We start from the raw sequence: 18,830 nt of genomic DNA on the forward strand, positions 1-18,830 counted from the left end.
GGGAACGGTTTTATATTCTGCAGAGTCCCAGAGTCTGTTTTCTTCTTCAGGTGGAATTCTATACAGACTTTGGTCATAAAAGAAGACACTCTTCCATACAAAATAAGATGGCCTGCTTTTGCATTGCCTGGGTGCAAAATTTCAATTTTATATATTAAAACTCCCCCGTCGACCCAGTAACCTGAGAGTCTCTGCTGTTGTACACTCCTCTGTTCCCACTTTGTGCTCCAGCTCTTTACTGACACACTTCTTATGCAGGCCTCCTTCCCTCTGATGGGGAGAGGGGCTCCCCTCGCACTGTGGGAGGGCCTCTAAGGGTCTACAGCCTCCTGGCCACCACTTTTCCTCATATGTCCCTGCTTCTTTGCTTGCTCTTCTGAGCCAGCAAGCAAGCAGGATGGTGAGGAAAGGGATGGTATGTCTGGGGACCTTTGCAAAATAGTAAAGAGTCCAGTAGCACCTTTAAGATTAACCAACTTTATTGTAGCATAAGCTTTCGAGAACCTCAGCTCTCTTCATCAGATGCCTGACAAAGAGAGCTGTGGTTCTCAAAAGCTTATGCTACAATAAAGTTGGTTAGTCTTAAAGGTGCTACTGGACTTTTTACTATTTTGCAACTACAGATGAACACTGCTAACTCTTCTGGGGACCTTTGGAGACCCTATCGATGCAAACACCAGCCCTGCCTCTCTCTGGGTTTCTCCTCTTCCTCAATCTCACTCCGTTTTCTCTCTCTGCCCAGGGTGCTTCCTCCAGCCTGGTTGTGAAGTTTGCAGATACGGACAAGGAGCGGACCTTGCGCCGTATGCAACAGATGGTTGGACAGTTGGGGATCCTGACGCCATCACTGGCTTTGCCGTTCAGCCCGTATAGCGCCTATGCACAGGCCGTGAGTATTTGACAGAGGAAGGGCTGGCCTCACCACCCAGCTACATGGTGCCATTGCTTTGGGAAGCAAATTCCAGCGGTGGATTCGGCTCTCTCGTGGGATGATCAGATCTGTAAAATTGCCCATTCAGGAGTCAGGACACAGCCACAGTTCATTAAGAAACATGTTCCTCTTTTCAGCAAAGGTCCCGCCTCCCTTCAGGTATCGTTTTTGGCAAATCGGCCACTCTCAACCCATTCGCAGCCACCAGGCAGCTAACTCACACAACTTGATCTTATTACCTTCATTGCCTTTGGTGGGGTTGGAATGTACTCATAAAGACCAACTCATGTGCTACGTTCTTTCAGATATACTCCAGGGCAGGGGGTTGGACTAGATGGTCTGTATGGCCCCTTCCAAGTCTATGATTCTATGATTCAAAGAGGGTTTTTTAAAATGTAATATATGAATGAGAACACCCTGTATATTTGGAAACCACTTAGGGCCAAACTTGGGGTGACAGCATCCTCGTGTCTACCACAGGGATACTGCCACCATTTTAATGTGATTGAAAAATGCTGCCGGGGCCTGATCCTGATCGGACCCACAGCACGGCAGGTTGAGGTGCTCTTGTTCAGCCCCCTCCCACAGGTCTTTAGAAGTGCCGAAACAGCTGCGGGGAGAGGGATGTGTGGCTGTTTGGGCACTTCAAAGGGCACAGGGGGGAAAACAAGAGCACCTCAGCCCGCCATGCTGTGGGACCAATCAGGATCTTGCCCTCACAGCATTTTTCAGTTGTCTCTGTGGTGGTTTGGGCCTGAGTGAATCAAGAGAGTCAGCGGTCACTGTTGAGCCCAGCCAGACATCCAAGAGAAATACACTCCTCATATGCTCGGAGCTACTTCCACCTGTGTGAATGCTTAGTCACTTAAGCCCTGCTGTTGTAAACTGGTTGTGGGGCTGAATTGTACAAGTTCTGGGGCTCAAAGGGAGCCCTGTTGAAGTGAACTCTTTGTTAAAGCTGTCTTGATAGCAAATCCCTTTTTAAAAAACCTATCTGGCTTCTCCTTTTCCTTGAAAAATTTCACACAGTTTCTGTGTGTGACATTCTTGTTTGTGAGAAGTGACAGAAGCTTGTAGGGGTGAGATGGTTAGGCTTTGGTTTGAGGGGAGAGGAAAAAGAAAGGGAGGAGGCTGAGGAGAAACAGCTAGGGATTTTTTTTTTGCCTCCAACAAACCTTTGTTGTTGTGCAGAGTCAGAACTGTGTAATTGAATGTCACACTTGAGAGCATTGGCCAATTTTTTGCCACAGGCTCTCTGTGTGTGCATGTGCATGCAGACACGCACGGAAATTAATTTCCCTTTTCTGAAATATTATTTATGATGATCTTTCTTGTTGGCTTAGAACTGCAGCCAAAAATGGTTGGGTTCCAAGAAGGGCACTGGAGTGCTGCAGTGAGATTTGCTTGTGTGTGTGTATGTGTGTGTATGTGAGAAAGAGACCTTCCAATTCATGCCTGAGGCAAGTGTCCCAACAGGAGATTCCTCCACTAGCTAAAATAACTTTTAAAAAAGAGATTGGACAAATTCAGGGAGGCTGGGGTAATTTGTTCATGTTAACGTTTAGCAATGATGGAACCTCCACGTGTAGGGGCAGTGTACCTCTAAATAATGTTGAACCCAAGCAACAGAGTAGGGCTGTTGCCTTCTTACCCTACTTGTGTGAGTATCTTGGAGTGTGGCCACTGGCGGAAACAGGACGCTGCCCTAGATCTGATTCAGCAGGGTGCTTCTTAATCCGGTGATCATTAACTGAGTCTGAAATCTGCTGAATTCACAACCCTCAAATATTGGTTACAAGAGAACATAGATCCAGAGGAGTTAGCCATGTTAGTCTGTAGTTGCATAATAGTAAAATAGCTAAGAGTCCAGTAGCACCTTTAAGACTAACCAACTTTATTGTAGCATAAGTTTTCGAGAACTGTGGTTCTCAAAAGGTTATGCTACAATAAAGTTGGTTAGTCTTAAAGGTGCTACTGGACTCTTTGCTATTTTACTATTAAGAGAACATGGTTGTATAGAATGGGTGGAGCAGTAAAGCATTCGCTGTTTTGTCAGCCCAATTTTATCCATTCATTCATTGACTGCATTTATATCTGTCCTTTTTCCTCAATGGGGACCAAAAGTGGCTTACATCATTTCCCTGTACCACTGTTTTTATCCTCATAACAACCCTGTGAGGGAAGTTAGGCCGAGAGTGTGTGAATGGCCCAAGGTCACCCCGCAGACTTCCCTGGCGGAGCGGGGATTAGAACCTGGGTCTCTCAGATCCTAGTCCAGCGCTCTAACCGCTACATACTACTGGCTCTCATTTTTTGCTAACGTGTTCTGTAATGAAGTTTGACACTGTATGTAATTTATCCACATGGGGAAGGTGGTTGAAAACCTCTTACCCGCTAGGGATGTCTTGGAGAATCAACAGTATAGGGAATATTTAGGTTTAGAGACCAAAAGTTGTGCCATGTTGCATACAATAGAATAAATCCAAGGGAAATTGTTATAGTCTGAAACTGACTGGGAAATACGACATTACCGACCTAGATCCAGCTGCCTTAGATGATCTCCAGGGTATCAGGTTGAGACAGGTCCATCAAGACACATAAGATCCTTTAACTGGATCAAACCTGGTGCTTTCTCTATGCTAAAAAGGTGCTCTACTGATGAGCCACAACCCATCCCTTCAATACAGCCCATTCAGGTTTATAACACATATTATGAATAAATGTTATGGCTTCCTCACCACCAACCAACCAACCTTTTGAAATGTGATCATCTTTTGTGAGCAAAGCATGAAGTATCAGAGCTCAGAGTATGTATATTATTGGGAAAACTAGCAACAAAGCCCATTGTGGAAAAAAACACAACAGGCTCTAGAAAGGGCAGGGCAGGCTGGCCAGACATTGCCCCCTCCACTGCGCCCCATCTGGGCAGAGGGCAGGGCAGCTGGCCTGGGCATTGCCCCCTCCCCAGCAGGGAGGCCGGGAGCACCACTGGGGGGGGGCAGAAGGGGCCCGGAGCGTTCCTGCACCCTGCAGCCACCCCCATTCAGCCTGATTTGGACTGAATGGGGTGGCTGCAGGGCCTGGGAGCACTTCCCCCCCACACCTCCCCCCACAGCATCAGTTGAGAGGGGGATTGGGAAGGGATGGGGGGGGGCTCCCTCCTCCTGCCCCAGCCCCTTGGCTGCCGCTCCTAAGGCTCTGTGGAGGTGGTGGGGAGTCCTGCCCCCCCAGGCACTACAGGACCTTGGGAGGGCTCACCGTGGCTGTAGGCTCCTTGGAAGCCCCGAGGCAGCAAGAAGGCTCAGTACCACAGCACCGGGTCTTCCCATCACTGGGCCGGGGCTTCCCGGGCTCTGGAGGCCTGAGGAGGCAGTGGGGAGGCAAGCCATTTTGCCCCTGACTGGCTTCTTATCCCCACGGACTGTGCCTGTGCAGGGATAAGACAGGAGTCGTCAGCAACGCTGTTTGCCTTTTATGTTTAAGGATGGGAGTTTTGCCAGTTTGTTCCCCCAATCAAATAAGCTCAATGAAGCGTGTGAGTTCTGGTCAGAGTGACAGACTGGGATCTGGCAGACCCAGGTTGGGATCCCCATTCTGCCATGGAAACTCTCTGGCTAACCTTGGGCCAGTCACATGCTGTCAGCCAAATCTAACGCCAAGGATCTGAGGATAAAACGGAGAAGGGGAGGATGCGGTTCCCTTGAGGGGGCAGGGAAGAAAAGTGGACTGAGAAAACGGGATGGTGATCAGTGTTACCATCTTAGGAAAAAACATTGTATAGTGGTTACAGTGTTGGACGAGGATCTTGGAGACTTCAAATCTCTCCTCTGCCTTGGAAAGATGCTGGGTGACCCTGTGCCTGTCGTTTTCTCTTTTAGCCTAATCTACCTCTTGGGACTGCTGTGATGAAAAAATGGAGAACAGAACAATATAAGCCACTTTGGCCATTAGGGATAAAGATGGGACATTAAATAAATAAATAACATACATACATACATATATACATACATAAATGAGGGAGGAACTTTGAACTCCAGTCTTTAAAACTCCTGCAGAGCTCTGGCCTCTGAATGTTGAAAAGCTCTCCAAGTCTCCTGTACCCCTGGCAAAGTTGCTGAGAAGTTACGGAATGTTCACACACATTCCAGTGGTTTCTAGATATAGCAAAGAAGTTTGCTGGTACATTATGCCTTGGGACAGATCTGCTGTTGGTGGGAACAGGATAGGCAGCACTACTATAGAGCTGTTGGAATGTGTGAATATGCATGACAATAAGTTATGATGAGTTAACATGTGTGAATAGTGTGTATGCCTTGCATGTGTGAAAGGGCTAGATTCAGCACAGTTCCCTGAGATCAATATACAGACTAACCAAGAACATTTTTCCCTTGAGAATAGCACCACAGGGGATCCAGCTTTGGAGAATAATTTTAGTACACTAGTTTATCAACTGGGGCCATACTTACTCTGTTCCTACTACAATCTCTTCTATTGAAAGTTCATTTAAAAGCCTGGAGAAAGGATCTCTTGCACTTGCAAAGATTGCTGTGACTAGGCCACAGTGTGTGTGAGTGTGGGAGAGGGGGGTTACTCCGCCACTCAAGGTGGAGTCTTTTCAGTGGTGGCACTTTGACGGTGGAATACCCTCCCCGTAGATGTTCAGACACTTACCAGGCTTTTCACTGATGAGTTTAAAGGTGATTTCGATATGTGATGGGTTTTATTTAAAATTTACTTTTAAATATTTTAAAATTTATTTTTCTGACTTATCTGAAAGTAGTCGTGAACACTCTGGTGGAAAAAGCAAGATAGAAGTTATTTAAACACACCAGCCGTTTCCACACGTCTTACCTGCCTGTGGAACATAGAGCGAAAGACCCAGAAGACAGCGTCTTCTCACGCGAAATTGTGCCAGGAGGACACTGTTATCCAGGAGTTTTCCACAATTTTGCACAAAACGTCCAGATAACAGCATCTTCCGGGTCTTTTGCATGATGTTCCGCAGGCAGATAAGACGTGTGGAAACGGCCTTTCCCCATTTCCTGAACTTCCAGTGCGCCTCCCGTGCGTTTCTCTCAAAAAGTGCAAATAGCTGTTCTGGGGGCTTATTTGCATTTGGAGGAAATACCGCCCCCCCCCATATACACACAGTTCGTGTGAGGCTAAGCAGGACGTCTCCTGGCAGGCATTTCCCAGTTGCAATACTCTTTTGGCAAAAGCCATGAAAGGGAAAACAGACACTGCCAAAAGATTACTTGCAAACAACGCCCCGCCCCCGCCCCCGCCCCTCCAGCCACACCTCTGATTTTTCTCTGGTGGCCACAGACTTATTTACTTCCTCCTTATTCCTCTTGTAGCTGATGCAACAGCAAACAGTCCTCTCGGCTTCCCATGGCAGCTTTGTGAGTCCCAGCCTCACCTTCTCCCCGTGCCACATTCAACAAATCGGCACAGTCAGCTTAAACGGCCTGCCAGCCACTCCTATTGCACAAACCTCAGGTATGTGTCCATGTATGACAATGTGGGGGAGAGCCTGTGGGATGGAGCAGATTTGAGTCCAGTGGCACCTTCCAGACTTACAAGATTTCCAGCGTATGAACTTACAAGAATCAAAGCTTCCACATATCTGAAAAAGGGAGCTTTGACTCTCAAAAGCTTATACCCTGAGGAGTTCTCAGATTCAGGACATGAAGCTCAGTGTGAAACTCTGCATCAGTCGCTCTCTCTCAGCCTAGCCTACCCAACAGGCATATTGTGAGAACAAAATAGAGGAGGAAGAATCACGTGAGGCACCCTGAGCTCCTTCGAGGGACGGTGGGATAAATGTATAGGAGGGTAGATAGATGCATCTGATGAAGAGAGCTGTGGTTTTCGAAAGCTTGTGCTTCAATAAAGTTGGTTTGTCTTAAAGGTGCTACTGGACTCTACTATTTTTCAGCTACAGACTAACACTGCTAACTCCTCTGGATCTTTTGAGGTTGGAAGCACGTCCTCCCAGCTGGGTGAAGGCATGCAGCCCGTTCTGATGAACAGAGAGCAGCATTGGCCCACCTGGTCCAACTCTCAAAAGCACCTTCCCAAAATCTTTGACAGACAGAGAGAGAGTATTCCTCTACCTTTTTATCTGACAGACCTGGGTTGAAATTTGTTGTTAAGACATTGGCTTGAATCCAGCTCAGCATTTCTGAAGACAGAAGAATATCCACCTGCGGAGCATGGCTTTCTCCCCCCTCCCCCACTGCAGTCCCAAGTGCCCCCTGGAAATACTGCTTTGGGGGATCATTGCAGGAAGCATTTGGGGCTGTGGCAGGACTGGGGAGGTGAGAAAGTCACAGATCATGGATGCAAATCCTTCTGTCCGCATTAATGCTGTGGTGGATCCAAGACGGGTAAAAATTACATTTCCAAAAGCTGGAGTGCGAGTTCCATAGCTCAGTGGTGGCTCACATTTGTTGGATTTTTAAATTCTGTTCCAAGAAAAATCAAAAGGGCATACACAGTCCCCTGCTCCTATTTTGTCACCAGAACAACCCTGTTAGGTATGTTCGGCTGAGAGATAGAGACCCCAGCTTCACAGCTGAAATGAAAAAGACCCCAGAGAATTGAACATCAGCTCAGACATTGGTCTGGCCTCAGGCATCAGGAGGACTAACTATCCTTTTATTGCTTTAATTTTTTTTAAGGAAACATTCTTTCAAAAATGTAAAACCGTTCAGGGGGATTAGGAGATGTTCCTTGATAACTTTGCAGGGGGGTTAGCCAACAAGCCCCGTGCTGGGCATCTGCTTCAAAGCAACCCCCAGATTTTGCAGTATTTGGTCCCGTGGAGGAAAAGTATGTTTGCGCCTTGCCTAGTGGGAGCGATTCCAGATGATCTTCCCTGCTCTGCTGTAAAAATGTGGTACCTGTCACCATGTTTTGTCTCTCTCCCTCTGCTCTGCAGGGTTACATTCCCCTCCCCTCTTGGGGACGACTGCCGTGCCGGGGCTGGTCACGCCAATCACCAGCAGCTTCACCGGTGTGGTGCCTATCCCCAGCAGCCATCCCACCCTAGAGGCAGTTTATGCCAATGGGCTTATGCCCTGCACAGGTAAAATGAAGCAGGAGGAAGGGACCGTCTGTGGGGTGAAAAGGACACGAGCCCTGGGAGGCAATGAATACTCGGCTGTTCTGTCTCTCTTGGTGGTGGAGAGTGCCCTCAAGTCAGAGCTGGCTTATGGCGACCCCTGGTGGGGTTTGCATGGCAAAAGATTAACAGAAGTGGTTTGCCATTGCCTTCCTCTGCATCCCTGATCTTGGTTGGAGGCTGACCAAGGCTGACCCTGCTTAACTTCTGAGATCTGATGAGATCGGGCTCACCTGGGCTATCCAGGTCAGGGCTTGCCTCTTGTATGAGCTGTATTTTTGGTGCCTTCTGGTTGCCAGGTAAACAATCCTGTTCTTCGGTCCTGGGAATCAAACTGCAGGTTCCTCCTCTGTGAAACTCAGTGGGTGATAGAGTTACCAACAGGCCTGAGCCAAAAGGCTTTGTTCCCTCATCTGGGGAAATGGGCAGCAGAAGATGTTCAGGGCATGGCATGGAGGTACATTACATTATCTATTAACAAAAAGTTTACTCCACCTTTCTGCACTCACAGGGCCATCAAGGCAGCTAACAAATTTAAAACATACCAATTAAATCTTAAAACACTGTTAAAACCAACAGATAAATTCTTTATGGAAACAATTTAAAATGAGAACTTAATATAAATACAAAAGATTTTTAAAAACCCAGGGCATGCCCCACAGTGGCTAGGCCTTTTTTGCCCAGGAAAGGCTGCAGCTGGCTAACTAGTCAAAGCCGGTAAAAGGCACCCCTGGCCCACAGCTGCTACTAGCTTATCCAGCAGTAGGCCTGGGTCCAACAGCCCCCCCCCGCCCCCCGATTATGGACATGTTCCTTTAAGGGGAGTGCAACCTCATCCGGAGCAGGTGTCACCTGAAATCCCAGGTCAGACCTTCCGCTCACCAGTAGCACTTCTGTCTGGTCAGGATTAATTTTCAGTTTATTAGCCTGCATGCACTCCAAAACTGTATCCAGGAACCAGTTCAGGGTTTCTAAGCCTCCCTGGGTCCATCTGGAAGGGAGAAATACAGCTGAGTGTCATCTGAATATCGGTGACATCCCAGCCCAAATCTCCGGATGACCCCTCTCAGCATTTTCATGAAGATGTTAAAGAGCATAGGGGATAAGATGGAAACTTGAGGGATCCCAAAGGCCAAGGAGCTGAGCAACAGCCCCTCCCCCGGCACCACCTTCTGAAACCTACCCTCTGGGTAGAACTGGAAGAACCGCTGAATGATGCCTCCCAATCCAAGCCCAAAAAGGCGGTCCAGGATACTATGATCGATGATATCGACAGCTGCTAATAACGTGCCATCAAGCCTCTATGAACATGACAGGCCATTTTACACCATGCGTGTTGGCAGCCCTACTGGGTGACCTCTGGGCTGGACCCTCTTTCTCCTCTGAACCTACCTCCACGTATAGTAAGAAGAAAATGGGAGGAAGTACCATGTTTTCTACCCTTAGGAAGGTGAGACAAAAATCCAATCAATTAGGCGGTGGCAGTTCTTAGAATCCAGAACATCAAAGCTGGAATACCAAAATTCTGAAAATTCACATCTGTGCTACAAAATCGAATAGTTGAGTGTTGTGTTTTGATTGAGGGTTTTCCTGTTAGGGGCGGAGAGCAATCTAAACTCCCCTCTGTCTGGAGATCAGGGGGTGGGGCCACCAGCCATGTGACCATTTTCTCCAAGGGCAACCCACTGAGTTCCACCACCTCTTTTCCCAGAAAAAAATGCCCTGGGTAGATCTATGCCAGAAAGGTGCCCAAGAAGCACCCACAAGTATGTATTCCATCCAGATGAGGAAGACAGATAAACCCAATTTCTGTCTTTGTTCTTTTATAATCGGCCCAGTATTCTAATAATTTCATTGGGGTGCAGACCAGAAGAGCCCTGGTACAATGGTCAGAGTGATGGACTAGAGTCTGGGAGATGTGGGTTCGAATGCCCTTTCTGCCATGAGTTTATGTGACTTTGAGGCAGGGACTCCTGCTTCAGTCTATTTTACCTCCTAGCATTGTGGTGAGGTTGCCGTGGGAAGCCATGAGCTCTTTGGAGGAAGTTGGGAAGGCATCTGGGCTTTAAATACTAGCTCTCTTCACTATCTCAAGGGCTAATTTTGAACACTGGTGTGAAATTTCATTGCTGTTTTAGTTCCAAACTAATTTTAGGACTTCCAGCTCTTTCAAGCCAAGCCCGTTTTCCCCTTTCTTCTTCGTTTAAAAAAAAAATCTCTTTTTTTTCCAGCCCAGAACCCTTCGGTAGCAGAGACTCTGCACCCAGCATTTACCGGAGTGCAGCAGTATGCAGGTACCAATGCTGAATTAATGCTCTTGTTGGCAATGGTAGGGCCATACATACCCCGTGATAGATGAACTGCAAGGGCCAGTCATGTGGGGCAGCCAGCTTATGTGGACACTCCCGGCATTTCTTGATTTGGGCGCATACTTGCAGCAGTTGTTTGCTGAGCTTTCTTACTTCCTCATCTTCCATTTGTGGTCTTCCCTTGTTGTTTCTTTATGCTTTCTCAAATTGTAACAAGGGTGGCTGGAGAATGTGTGGAGAATGATGAAAAGCAAGGAGAGACGACAAATGGAAAATGATGCCATAAGAGCTGGAGAATTTCTGAACCGGGAGTGCCCCTGAAGGTTCTAATCAGCAGCACTTGTTTCCACATTAGAGGCAATGGTATGCCTGGCTTGAATTACTTCGTGTGCCCCTGTACTATATAGCACATTATGCACTGGATTCTATGGGCTGATCTAGTGGTCATAGAATGCCCTTCAGCATTTTCTTTGACTCTGATGATTGGAAAGCTTCAGTGTCAGTATCATTTCTGCTGACTCTTTATTTCTCTTTCTCTCCCCTTCCCTCTGAGGGCTTTTCCCGCACTTTACTTATTCCTGATTTTCTTAGCAGTTGATCCTCAAGCATTGGAATCTGTTTGAGTATGGATCTTCTGTACGTCTGCCCTCTCTCTGCTTTTTTACAGTTGTGGAATCGATTTATTTCATTCTGCACCTGCATTCAGGATTTTCAAGTGAGAATGTGATCATCATTGGTGGCATCAGCAGTGATATCACAATACCCCTCTTGTTAAATGCTTGCACCTGCTTATGTCACTATATCACTATAAGAGCTGGGGTTTCTTTTTAAAGACTGAAAATGAACACATGGGGAAGATTTTGCAGGAGAAGCATAAAGGGGGATCAGATCCACCACAGATACCCACGCCTTCTTCCCTCTGGACCAAACGAGAGTTTCTTGCCACTTCCCTTGCAGAGATATACAAAAATAAAATCAGGAAGGGGGGGGGGATGGAAGAGGGTTGAGGGTGGGTGGGATAAACAAAACCAACACTTAATGCATAAGAAAAAAATTGACTCCAGATCAGATTCTAGAAAAAGATTAGGGTAAAATTGGTCTCAAAAGAACTGGGGAAACCCTGGTGAAAACCCCCAAAATTTGAAGTGTAAATTAAATGCAAAAAAAAATGCATATGGAAATCGGGATAAATTGAAGCCAGAACTACCAGAAAATGGAGCCAGAACTGCCGGAAAAAACACATGTGGAAAACTCCTCTAAGTCTGCTCTGCAATCTTTCTACATCAGACAGCCAACAAAAGGAATACAAACAAATGATGTTTGTTTTTTCCAGGCATTTTCATTTTTAAATTAATAACATTGAACTGGAGCTTTGTATTTCTTTTCCATTTTAAAATGATACACAATCCTGATTTTTATGGACCTAATTTTGCAGAGTGCAGCCAGTTGGGCACGAGCGCGACAAAAATGCTGAAATTCATGCATCTAGTAAAGGGTTTGTGTGTGCGCATGTGCCCAATTTGGTGCTTTTTCTGCTTAAAAATAGGTACCCCCTATTACTCCACCTGGATTTAGGCTCGCAGCGAAAAGAAAAACTGCAGGAAAAAACTCATGGATACACCTCTGTGCGCTCCCTGTTGGTGCCACAAAACCATTTGTCATTTTAGCTGCAGCAGCTTACACCCTCTGGCCCTTCTCTGTGTTTGCAGTGAACCCTTAGGTGCAGGGAAGTTTATGCCAGCTGTGTGCTTGAGGTGGGGGAGGGGAGTTATAGGTGGGATCACATTCCCGCTGAAAGCAATGCAACTCTCGCCTAGAATGCAAGAACAACCAGGAACAAGTCACGGAAGCACATAAAATAACGCAGGCCAAAATGTTTAATGTACTACAAGAAGCTAAACTGATCCCCAAACAAAATGTCTGAGTACATCCCTGCTAGGGTCTTCCTGGCTTGCAGCTCTTTCCCATGGCCAGGGGCAGAATTCTAATTCAAATCGACTCCAAGAAGTTCAATTCTAGACGTTCAGGCCAGACAGATGAGATAACCCCATTACCGATGCACCATAATCCAGACTTGTAAAATGTGCCGCAAGTGCAAAACAAAAGTATTTTATTAAATTTTAGGGTGTTTTAAAAAACATTTCTAAATATTTCCATTGTTTTCTGTTAATGTAAAGGTAAAACATCAAGAACTTTATGCAAATTAAAGATTAAAGGCACCAAGTGAATTCGGCTGGGCCCTCTCTAGGCCTGCTTTGAAGTCCGTCTCTGATCTCACTCCCCTTTGCAATACTCTCTTTCGCTAACTCGGCTTGTCCCATCTTACCCCACACAGCTGTGTACCCGGCAGCAACCATCACCCCTGTAGCTCAGGCAATTCCGCAGCCACTGCCAATCCTTCAGCACCAGCAAAGAGAAGGTGAGTCCCCTCAGCTCCAGTATTGGTGGGGAGTAGGGTTGCCAGCTCCGAGTTGGGAAATTCCTGGAGATCTAGGGGATGAAACCTGGAGAAACCTGGAGAAAGTGGGTTTTAGGGAGCGAAAGGACCTTGGCATGGCATAATTCCATAGAGTCCACCCCCTTAAGTAGCCATTTTCTCCAGGTGAACTGCTCTCTGTGGCCTGGAGACCAGTTGTAATTCCAGGAGATCTCCAGCCACTACCTGGAGGCTGGCAACCCTAGTGGGGAGGCTTCTGGAGTGTTTAGGAGCAAGATGGCACACGCTGGGAGACCGCATTGGGCTGGAAAAGGCTCTTCTACCCTCTCTGCAATTTCAGGCATGAGTCTGATGCGTGCCTGTATGTGTGCTTCATGGTGGACTGTCTTTTTGTTTCCCTCTTCCTGCATGGGTGGGGTTTTGCTCCATTGCGACCCCTTGAATCCTGACGGCAGGCCCCGAAGGTTGTAACCTCTTCATCTATCACCTCCCTCAAGAGTTTGGGGACAATGAGCTCATGCAAATGTTTCTTCCTTTCGGGAACATCATCTCTTCCAAAGTGTTCATGGACCGGGCTACAAATCAGAGCAAATGTTTTGGTAAGAAAGGGAGGTGGGATTGTGTGTTATGCTGCTGCACAGGAGAGTATCATGGGAGAGTGCCCCCGTTTGGGGCTAGTGGGGTATACCAAGGTTTCCTCAGTGGGCGAATTTTACCACCCTAGGTAGGGATCCCATTCCCCCCCCCCCGAGGGGGTAGGGGATCCCCCTCTTTCACCCTCCATCCCCCGCCTCCACTTACCTGGACAGTGGGGGAGGAAGGAATGGAAACAGGCCTCCCACATGCACTCCCAGGGTGGCGCAACAACGTCACTGACGTCATCGTGCCACTCCAGGAGCACTACTATGGGCCGATTTGGGCCCCAAACGAGCTGAATCGGGCCTGTTTGGGGATCAAATTGACCTGCTGTGAAGCAGGTGTGCCCCCTGTGGCTGTGCAGTGATGTCACAATAAAGAACGCAAGGAGGAGGTAAGAGCCAGGTAACCCACCCACCCCCCGCTGGAAGGGTAAGGGGACCTGGCCACCCTAACGCTGGGGCATTTTAGATTGGCAAAAGAGAGAGTGTGTGTGTGTTGGGGGGATAGGCCCCCTTCTCTCTTTACACCATAGTACTGATCCAAATTGGACTAGCAATACGCATTTTGTTGCTTTGAATCCAGGGAGGACTCAGGGAAAGCCCAGCAATTCCCTTTATTTCTAAATGTTGATGCTTCAACTGGCCATTTTATTTCTGGCAGTACCCAGACCAAAAATGAGCAGTTCCCCACCAGAATTTATGGCAGATTCCCCATCGGAGTTTTCACTAGTAAGCCTTGGATCCCTTCTGAACATGCTTTTACCCCAGCTGGTTGTTGGGGCCAAACCCCTAACATGGAACCTGCAAGAGTATTTTGGTGGGGATTAACTAGCAACAGAGGCTGTGGTTGAATCAGCATCCCCCTCCCACTGTCCTTTAGGTTTTGTGAGTTTCGACAATCCATCCAGTGCCCAAACGGCCATCCAGGCCATGAATGGTTTCCAGATTGGCATGAAAAGGTTGAAGGTGCAGTTGAAGCGGCCCAAGGATGCCAGCCACCCCTACTGACGAGGGCTTGCCTTTGTGACAGACTCTGTGCTCCTGCGGGTAAGACAAGAACCTCTTTGTTTCCTTGTGAGCACTTCCAGACTTCTTCCTTCCCTTGAGAAGTGGAGGACACCAAGACGTTACCGCATGAAAACGATTTCACGCAGCCCCCTCTCTCGTGGAAGTTTTCCAAGCCTTTACATCCAGCTGTTCCTTATGTGGGGTGGAGTGGGGCAGATCTTCCACAAACATACTTTAGAAAGACACACAACAGAATAGAGAGCAGGTGCCTGACTAACCTAGCAGAGCTCAAGTAAGGTTAATGGAGATTATGCGTGCAAAGCTGGGCACTAAATCAGCGATTGTTTCAGGGGGGTAGCCATGTTGGTCTGCAGTAGAACAGCAGGATTTGCGTCCAGGGGCAACTTAGAAACCAAGAAGACTTGCAAGGAATAAGCTTCTGAGAGCCAAAGTTTCCTTCTTGCGTTCTGTAGAAGGGAGCTTTGCCTCTTGAAAGCTCAGACTCTGGAAATCTCGTTGGTCTCCAAGGTGCCACTGGACTCCAAACCTGCTAAATCCGTGGTGTGATACTTAAGTGGGTCAGGAGCCACGTGTGGCCCTGCTCCTCAGTATGGCACCTTGTTTCCGGAAAGCGGGCAAGGCCCTTGACCAGAGGGGCTTGTGGCTGGCAGGTGTTTTCCAACTCGGAATAGCTGCCACCGGAGGAATAGGGTAAGCTGCAACCTTCCTTGAGCTGCAGGCCTCATGCCAGGGTTGGAAGTAAATGTTATAAATGCTACATAAATGTTATGAACGTAGGAGACTGCCTTATGCTCTAAGTCTCATCTGGCTTGGTATGGACTGGCAGCGAGCCTTCAAGGCCTCTGGCACAATCCGGTCTGTCCTCAACCTTCTAGCCTGAGACGAGACATGGGCCTTTCCGCGTGCAAAGCCTGCCGTCTGGCCACCAAGTTCCAGCTCTTCCCCCGATAGCTTGGCCATCTTGTCTATACGGCTGCTCCTGCTGCTCTTGGCCGAAGCTTCCTTTCCCCAAGTCAGACCCTTGGCCTGTTTATCCCACCATGATCCAGCATGTCCGGCAGCGGCTCTCCAGGCCTTCCATCAGAGAGAGGCCTTTCCTAACCTTGAGATGTTTGCTAATTGGAGAGGACAGGGATTGAACTCAGGACTCTCTGTGGGCAAAACATGTCCTCTGGCACTGAGCTGCAACTCCTTCCTAGCAATCTAGCTCATCATAACTATAACTCTTGAATGCATCTCCCTTGGTCCATGTCGCTCAATACAGTCTATAGCAACTGATTATATCTCCATGGTCCCAGGCACGGAGAGATCCTCGCTCCCTGCTTCCTGAAAACCGTTTTCCAGTGGTGTTAAACAACATCTCACAGATGATAGGCTGTTGCTCTACCACTAAGCCCTGGTACACCATCCAATTGGCTAGGTTGTCTCAATTTCTAAGGAAAAGCCCCGTTGCAACGCAAACCATTTTAACCTCTCCTCTCTTTACTGTCTAGGTGAAAGTAATCTTCCTCTTCCACTTAATTTCTTTCGTTTTAAAGAAGAGATCCAAGAACTATTATCCCCCACCTTTTTCAGAGGGAGGGGGGGAGAAAAAAAATCAACTCCATCCCCTGGGAAAGGAGCCGTTTGTGGGGGGGAACCCCCCCACGGGCTTTTCGGAACCACGGACAGCTCCCCTCAGTTAGGAATGGGGCAAATGGACCAATCAAACGACTCGGATGCACCTCTCGCAGCCACCAAACGCTGACTTATATTTAAAATATATGTACATACATAGAAAATTCTATATATATAATATTATATATATATATATTACAGTCACTCTATTTTTTTTAAAAGTTAAAACAAAATTGCAGGACCAAACTTCTTTCTTCCCTCTTCAGTGGTTGGCTGAGGGTAAGTAAAATTGGGGTTATAGATAGCACCTGAGCCCATTTGGAAAGGCCCTGACGGCTCAGGTGTCTAGCCGAGGGCTTTTTGCCATTGCCAAGGGTGGAATAAGGCAAAGCAAGTACCATCCTCCTCCGAGCCGAAACTGACAGTTGCTGGGCCTGCCATGGACGGGAAGTGCCTTTGTAGGGCAACGCCGCAGCTTTGCCCGCCGCTCTGGGAAGCAAAGAGGAGGGGGAAGAAAAGAGCCCTCTTCCCCGCAGCCAAATGGTCCGGATCTCATGGAGGGCTAACTGCGCAAACCTTCCAGTGTGAGGAACATACAGACAAAAGAAACCTTTGTAGGCTTGTAACACTGCCAAAACAGACTTGAACTCTTGGGACTGTTCCGCAGCTGGACATTTCCAGTGGGGATGGTAAAAAAAAAAAACCCCACGCCGATGCAAGCAACTCTGGCTGCAGAAGAATTCTCTTCGATGGACAAATCAACCAGTATGCAACAGATATCTATCTAGCTATCCATCTGTCTAGCGCAAACTGTCAAGACTTGCACAGCCAAAGACCCGGCTGGTTATTTTTGAACCGTTTCTCTGAAATGTCAGCCCACCTCGCCTCTCCGCCCCCCCCTTCCCACCAGCTGAGCACTGCCTCTCTTTCCTGCATGCAGCTCTTTTGGATCCTCCTCCCTTCCCATCCCTACACCCTCACCCTCCCATTTCCTTCCCTCTGCTGCAGCACAGACTTACCTACTCCCACCCTGGCTGCTTGCCAGCAAGGGGCAGCCTCTCCCATACGAGTCTTCAGGGAGGCGGCTTTCCGCTATTGCTTCTCCCAGCCTCTGGGACTTGTGGCTGTCCACAGAGGTTCCATTTTTGTCTAATCACCCTCAACAGGTCCTCCTTGCCTTGAGGAGACAAGCCATCAAAGCTGGTGGTGAAGACCACATTTTGAGGCTAACCCTGTGCCCCTAAGACTTCATGTGCTGGATTTGAACCCAGGGTCCTCTTAGTCTGTTCCCCAAATGGCCGGCCACATGCCTCTGGGAAGTTCCCATGCAGGCCATGGGGGGGGGGGGGACAACCTTAACTAGCTCTCCATCTTCCTTTCCTTTCCCTGGGCCTGAGGTTTTCTCACTCCCCACCCTCTCTTAATAGTCCCAGGACCCAGCTTCCCAAGCTCTATTACAATTGACTGGGCTTTCCATGAGAGGCCACAGGGTAGCCAGGCACCTCATCATCCTGCCTGGATCCCCTCCAGCTGAGAAGCTCTAGCACCCGCCCCCCCCCTGCCCCAGCCCCTGCCTCCCCACTCTCACCCTTGGTCCTAGGCCCTCTGTCGCATTTAAAGCACACTCTTTTGCTTCTGTTGTTGGACATCCAACATGCCAAGGGTAGTCGTTTGACCAAAAGATATCTTTTTACAAAACAATTGCAATGTGCGATCTCCTGCTCAGCTCATTTGAAATATGCCAGGATTTGATTATATACTTAAGACATTCCTGTTGTTGTGTACATGAGTGTGAATGTGTGCGTGTGTGTGCACCATCAGCTTTCTGAACAGTTGCAACGGCACGTCAGAAGCTGTGTCATCAGCACCCAGGCAGCCATCGAAGACACTTGGGCAGCATGGCTCAAAGTGACCCTGGGCTGAAGGCATCAGAGCTGCTGTAGGCTGGACATGGGGCTTTATGGTCAATGGTCCAATGGGCTCAGTGTTCTGTACTGATTCTACCTTGGGAATTGCCAGGGATAGAACGGAGAGCCTTATGCGTTCAAAGCATGACTTCTAGCATGGAACCACCTGTGTGGTCTGAGGTGAGGTCGCCAGATACTGCCCTTCCTCCCATCTAGCTGTCCACATGGATGGTTATAAAACCAAGAAGAAAATTAGAGAGATCTTCATTTTCTGTTGTACTTTTCCAGTTATTTTTTTCAGGTACATTTAAAAAGAGAGAAAGTGGTTTCGTACCCTGGGAAGAGATTTCTGTCTATATATCCAGCCAGCTAATTGACTTTAAAAAAAAAAAAAGAGTGCCAGTTAACAGATGGCTAGTGGGAGAGATGCATTTAAAATTGGGAGATTTCAACGATTCCCTCTCCCCCTGCCCCGTTCTGTTTTAGCACCAATCTTATAAAAACAGCCACTGTTCTAAAAAGTTTGTGAAGCGCCTAGGCTTTTAAAATTGCACAGGCATAGACCTGCCTTACCCCCCAACCTCGTGAGCATGCCACAATTCTATGAAACGCTAAGAAAATGCAGACCATGGCACTGGTTGCAGAATATGGCTGCCTAGGAATTTAAGGGTTTAAAAAAAATAGAGGATGTTTCTACCTTGTTGGAGCATAAAGACAGGCGTTGCCCATGTCTTGTTAAAATGTGAAAAGGCAGATGTTCACTGAACAGATTTCTAGTGTTTGGAAGGATGGAGACTTGTATAGCTTCTTGCCACTTGTTGTGAGGAGCAGAATAA

The 18,830-nt window shown here is 47.8% G+C and overlaps 1 protein-coding gene across 2 annotated transcripts in view; it reads left to right on the forward strand.

The window, feature by feature from the left end:
• CELF5 (CUGBP Elav-like family member 5) overlaps positions 1-16,238 on the forward strand; it is a 77,764-nt gene extending 61,526 nt beyond the window's left edge. Inside the window, exons 6-13 of one of the 2 annotated variants that reach the window (XM_054979547.1) lie at positions 743-889; positions 6,289-6,430; positions 7,875-8,021; positions 10,289-10,351; positions 12,702-12,785; positions 13,259-13,402; positions 14,322-14,488; positions 15,964-16,238. In XM_054979547.1, coding sequence (XP_054835522.1) covers positions 743-889; positions 6,289-6,430; positions 7,875-8,021; positions 10,289-10,351; positions 12,702-12,785; positions 13,259-13,402; positions 14,322-14,449 — 855 coding nt within the window. In that variant the 3' untranslated portion in view covers positions 14,450-14,488; positions 15,964-16,238. Of the gene's footprint in view, positions 1-742; positions 890-6,288; positions 6,435-7,874; positions 8,022-10,288; positions 10,352-12,701; positions 12,790-13,258; positions 13,403-14,321; positions 14,489-15,963 lie in introns of those variants that run through there. The other variant, XM_054979548.1, reaches the window with a different exon arrangement.
• The last annotated feature ends 2,592 nt before the right edge of the window (positions 16,239-18,830 follow it).

This window comes from Eublepharis macularius, chromosome 5 (genome assembly GCF_028583425.1).
Source record: "Eublepharis macularius isolate TG4126 chromosome 5, MPM_Emac_v1.0, whole genome shotgun sequence".
In the NCBI taxonomy this organism is placed as follows: Eukaryota; Metazoa; Chordata; class Lepidosauria; order Squamata; family Eublepharidae; genus Eublepharis; species Eublepharis macularius.